This window comes from Papaver somniferum, chromosome 8 (assembly GCF_003573695.1).
Source record: "Papaver somniferum cultivar HN1 chromosome 8, ASM357369v1, whole genome shotgun sequence".
Classification (NCBI taxonomy): Eukaryota; Viridiplantae; Streptophyta; class Magnoliopsida; order Ranunculales; family Papaveraceae; genus Papaver; species Papaver somniferum.
The window spans coordinates 152500796-152506286 of record NC_039365.1 but is presented as its reverse complement, the minus strand read 5'-3'; the positions used below and the strand labels follow the sequence as shown (position 1 = coordinate 152506286).

General features: G+C 35.7%; 1 protein-coding gene across 1 annotated transcript; it reads right to left on the bottom strand.

Annotated features, from left to right (window-relative positions):
- Positions 1-2356: 2356 nt before the first annotated feature.
- LOC113301268 (probable 2-oxoglutarate-dependent dioxygenase AOP1) lies at positions 2357-4059 on the bottom strand. Its single transcript, XM_026550028.1, has 3 exons — positions 3571-4059; positions 3046-3364; positions 2357-2811 (listed from the first exon to the last, which is right to left on the bottom strand). The coding sequence occupies exons 1-3, from the start codon at positions 3942-3944 to the stop codon at positions 2566-2568; spliced, it is 939 nt and encodes a 312-aa protein (XP_026405813.1). The 5' UTR covers positions 3945-4059; the 3' UTR covers positions 2357-2565.
- Between the last annotated feature and the right edge of the window lie 1432 nt (positions 4060-5491).

Here is a 5491-nt window from a genome sequence, read left to right as displayed (position 1 = left end):
AAGAAAATGATATGGATTCATCGGGACCAGGCGCTTTATCATTGCATTAACTATTATATGACTTAATTACTTTCTCCTCATAAAAATTGGCTTCTAGGATGTCAGATTCTAGAGTGCTTATCTTATCAAACTTCATGCCTTCAAGTTTAGGCCTTATAATCTCATCTCTAGTGAAGAGAGAGTGATAGTAACCAACAATATATTCTTTAAGTCTAGTTCTGCCAGAAACTAGCTCTTCATCGATGTAAACTTGTTTTATTCTATTTTGTCTCCCTTTAACGGTCGCACTGTGATGAAGAAAGATGTGTTTTTGTCCCCATTTTGAATCCACTTTGTTTTTGAATTTATCTTCCAAGTTTTTTTCTCCATTTAGGTTATCTTCTCAAATCATCTTTGTACATCAACTTTCCTTTAGCTTTATCTTCAATGAGAATATCGTCCTCAAAAAAATTGTCTATTGATTGTATTTATGATATGATTGAATACAGTTTGGTATTGATATCACCAAAGATTTCCTTGTTCCATATCTTGAGATTTTGTTCGTGAGCTTTTAGTTTCAACCAAAGCATTGTACTAGGTGCACTTGCAAAACAAAAGGAAAGCCACCATTGTTGTAGTACTTGAAAAAAGTCATTCACCATGAACCACATTATTATAAACCTAAAAGGATAGGTCCCCGAGAGGGATCTGAAATATCTAGGAAAAGGCGTATATGGTCAGAGATGGGTCTGGCTTTTGCAAGTTAAGAGATGAATGGAAAATGGGTTTCGAAGGAGGGTGAAATGAGAAATATTTCCAATCTGCACATCACATGATTGGATTGTCCATTGGACCAAGTATATTAACACCTTTTGATGGAAAATAAATAAGTTCGTGTTGCTCAAAGAATTTATTGAAGTGCTTTATACTTCATGTGATCTTTGTGCAGTTTTTCTTTTCATCACATTTTTCGATAGTTGAATTCACCTCCACTGCACCAAGGTAAGCGCTGAGACAAAGTTTCGATATTTTCCAATTCAAATCCATCTTCGGAACCATGTCTTTTTAAATCCTAATTAATTGGGGAATATGTTCATCTTATAATGCATATTTTAAGGATCCATCCATACTTTTATTTTCTCACTATCTCACATTTTAGACGTCATTTTTCGAATATAACCTAAATGGTTGGGGATCTGAAGCTAATATTTTGGGAATATGTTTCTCTTAGAGAACTCCATATACCTACCAAAAATGAATGCATTCCAAAATACCAATCTTTACTACCTACCGACCATAATTTCGACGAGGAAAAATTATGATTTTCAATTGTTGATTTTCAAAGTAGTAAATATTGGTGCTATATGTCTCAAAATATGCTCATTTTTGGTAGGTATGTAGAGATTTATAAGAGAAATATATCCCAAAATATTAGCTTCAAACTCTTTATCGTTTATGTTTTATTCAGAAAAATGATGTTCAAAATGTGAGGTAGCGTGACAAATACCGTGTGAGTGGATCTCCCCTCCTTTTCAGTTTCCTCTTTATTACGAGAAGTTTTTACCTTTCTCTCCGCCAAATTTCGCCATATACATGAAATCACAAGGACCTGCAATTCCCAAAGGAATTATCACTCCAAATGGTGAGATTGGGACTAACCAAACCGGGCCGCCTTTAGGATAAAAGTATATTTCAAACTTTTAACTATAGATCATCTATTTCATTTTTCTTAGACTGGTTGTATACTTGTATGTCGATCATCCATGCCCTTGTATTCTCTCTCTTCCTTTCTTTTCCTACTATTTCAACACACCTCGCCTGGACTCTCATATCATAAAGAGTAATGATAGACGTACCGAAGAAAGCAATCGTGGAATGTACAGCGAGTGGAATGAACGGCCACAGATGAGCGTGCTTAGCATCTGGAGGGGGTGTGGGGCAGGTGTGGGTACCACCACCCTCTCACGCGGTGCGCTTTCGGTACATTTTCTTCGGTCACTCTATCATTTTTGTATCATAAAACCCCTAAATCAAACGTGAGTTTCAGTTCATTAAATCTAAGTATTCATGTCCTGTTGGTTCAGCAGCATTTGCTGAGTGTTTGCATACATGTTTGGGATTTGACTGCTAGTAAATACTTAAAGCCCTCACATTTTACAACTCATTCGTTCATGTTTTGATCAATTGAGGCCCAATTTCTTACTCCAGTTTTGTTTTGTTTTTTTAATACGAAAATAACTTATTCAATAAGTGCAAAGCCACATAGTTTCGTCCTTCCTGAATACACATGCGTATTTAACCACTCTTCCTCACCATTAAGGTTAATTCCATGCTCGGAATCTTCAACATGGTTAATATCTCTATGCACATAAGTGGATAACCAAATTTCAAATGACATTAAAGTACTTGAACAATCCACTACTGGGCTAGTGGGCTGTTTAAAAACAACAGCATATAGATATATGGATCGAGAAGAGAACTATAGTGATGGCTAATGCCCACACATTTCTTAAATCCGCACACGATATACTCGTAACTAATGGAACAAACAAGAGAATGTTAAACACATAATTGGTCTTACAATAATCAAACTGCGCCTGCATAGATTTCAAGAGGATTATCAAGGTGAAGATTGGCTTGAAAATAGCGAAGGAAATCCAAGTAATTAAAGGGTCGAAATAGTAAAGGATGTTCATTGTCTACTAGTTCTTTGGGGATCTCGACAACTGCTCCCCCTTTTGGCGTTGAAAAGAATGCATATGAGTATCTATCTTTCCTTCCTTGCATTATGACTCTGTGTTTTGCTGCATGTATTCTTCCATTGCTCCAGGCCTGCAGTTACATGAAACTTACAATAGTCAACAGATACACTAAATTTGCACTTAGGAGTTCGTTGAAGGTTATGCTGACAATCACCAAACCATATAGTGATAACTAAGGATATTTCTATATAGACATGCACTTGTAATGCGAGTAACCAATGCGAAGATAATATAATTAAACTGAATCTCGTACATAAGTTGAAGTTGGTGTGACAATCATCCACATTAGAAGCAGGAATCTTACCATAAGAGCTTCACCTGCAAAAACTGTAAGTGTGCCAGCTTTTGGTAACACTCGAAACCATTGTCCTTCTTTAGAGAGGAGTTCCAGTCCTTGTATATCTTGATATAAGATAGTTAGGATGTTTTTATCCACATGAGCCAGGAGACCAACCGCTGAATCATCACTGCGGGGAGCTTTGTACTTCATGACACGAAAAACACTATCGCTGTTCTCAATATGCGAATCGTAATAATTTTTAACTCCTAAGTTTTGAAGAATCATTTTACGGACAATTCCTTCAAGTTCCTGTATTCTTTTGGCCATGGAGTTCAGAGTTTGGCTGTACATAAGATCAAATCATCAAAGTGAATAATAGCGCATCAGTTGGAACCAATCTACCATTCTGAAATGGAAACAACCCCAAAAAAACTAGACTAGACCTAAATGAATTTCTACACATTCCACAGAAAGATCATATCTACATTAGTTTCTGCTAAAAACAAACAAACAGTTATAAAACTGAGGAGACCGAGAATTGAAAGTTACCAGAAAGCAGGGTTTCCGTTAGGCCACATAAGGTTGGTGAAGGCTTCAACCTGATCAAGGTTGGGTGCATTATGGACACCTAGACTTTCATACAAAGGAACCTCTTTAGCCTTTCCTATGTAACCATGGTAAGGCTTAGAACTAACATTTTTCTCTTTAGTCTCATCTGGAAGATCAAACAATTCTTTCAATCCCACAAGAAGTTCTTCATGTAGTTTCACTGGAACTTGATCATACACTACTTGAAAACATCCATAATTTTCACAAGCTTCTCTAACTTGGTCACATAAATTCTTCCATCCATCACTTCCTTCTACTAAATCTGTTGGATCTCTACTGAAATCAATACATGGGATTCCACGTTCAACGTCCATCTCGCAGTCTCTAAGATCTCTTTGGTTTCTCGATGTACATACTAGCTATGTAGAGGGAGTTGGAGCGAGAAAGATAGTAAATCATCTTTGGGATATCCATCACGCAACATAATTAAGTTTGCATAGCTAGCTAGAGTCATTCAATGGTTCAGTAGTTGCCAAATGAAGGTTTTGGATGGTTGCTGATAATTAGGTTTGCGTGGCATACTGCATGATGACAACTAGCATTCAGTTTTATTTCATTTTTGTCATTTCCATTTTCTCCGCCATTTCGCTTTCCACGGCGCTTTTGTTTTTAGTGAAGAAGTATTTGATTTTTACTTATTTTCGAATATGACCTTGAACCCACTAATGATCTAGAAATGAAAAGGAGATGGCCATGTTCCATATCTGTCTGTAGTAGCTGGGTAGTAATGAATTACTTGCCAAAGACATGAGTCGCTTAAGTAGAAAGAAGTGGATACGTAAGGGTTGAGAAAAACCAAGAACCGCATGAATTTAGTAGTTCTTGGCTTTTTGGGTCTCTGTTTTGCCCGCCAAAATAATGACTTGGATTGCACAAGAATTAGGTCGGAGGTCGGACAAAAATCACAAATTTGGTTAAAAAGAACAATATCAACAATTTTTGGGTAAAAAAGACATCTAGATTTTGATACTGTTTAAATGGACAAAAATGTAAAAATAGTCAGAATGTAAACAGTTTCATCCTACCCATTTTTGAATATTTTTTGTTATTTTTAATTTACATCAGGATGCATCCAGTTTCATCCTTATTATTTTTTAAGTTTAAGCCAGGATTTCATCTTTCATATTTTTTTGGTGTCCATTTCACCCATACTAATTTTTACTCGTCTATTTTAACCAAATTTTAAAAATATTTGGACAAATGACCCATTTTTCGGACAAAAATAAGATAGACGACATGTCAACACTGTCACTAACATGATAAAAAGAGATTAAAAACGCAACTTTTGTAGGAAGAAGTTAAAATATGACTTCGGAATCAACACCAATTTATATAGTCAAAAGAGCAATTTTTAGGAATCGGAAAAGAATATATGTAAATCTAACGTGTTGGACCAAGCAATACTGTGACAGAGACAGGCGATAAAAAAGAGGATTATAAGTTGCACAACTCTATACAAATGAAGGATAATGGCATAATGCTATTATTTCTTTCAAAAAAAAAAAAAAACAAAGTGTTAGCCGTGGTAATAAAGAGTGGTCTCAGAGCAAGTCTTATGGTGGAGGAATTCCATCTTACGTCTTCCGCACCACCTCAATATTTGGAACAGTTGAGTTTAATAGTGGAAGATTCAACACGCCAAAGAATATAGCGTCCAGCGCTAAAGGAATTAGCGTTACTATAATTTTATATTTTTAAATAACTTTAGAGGACCCACTAACTATAACGTGGCAACGCGTAAGCATTCCAATTTTGTTTTGTATTTTTAAGATATAAGAAAACACAACTTAACCACTTTAATTTTGACATGTGTGTTGTATTTATTATATTTTACTTTAAAACAGCCCACCTATTTCTAGTT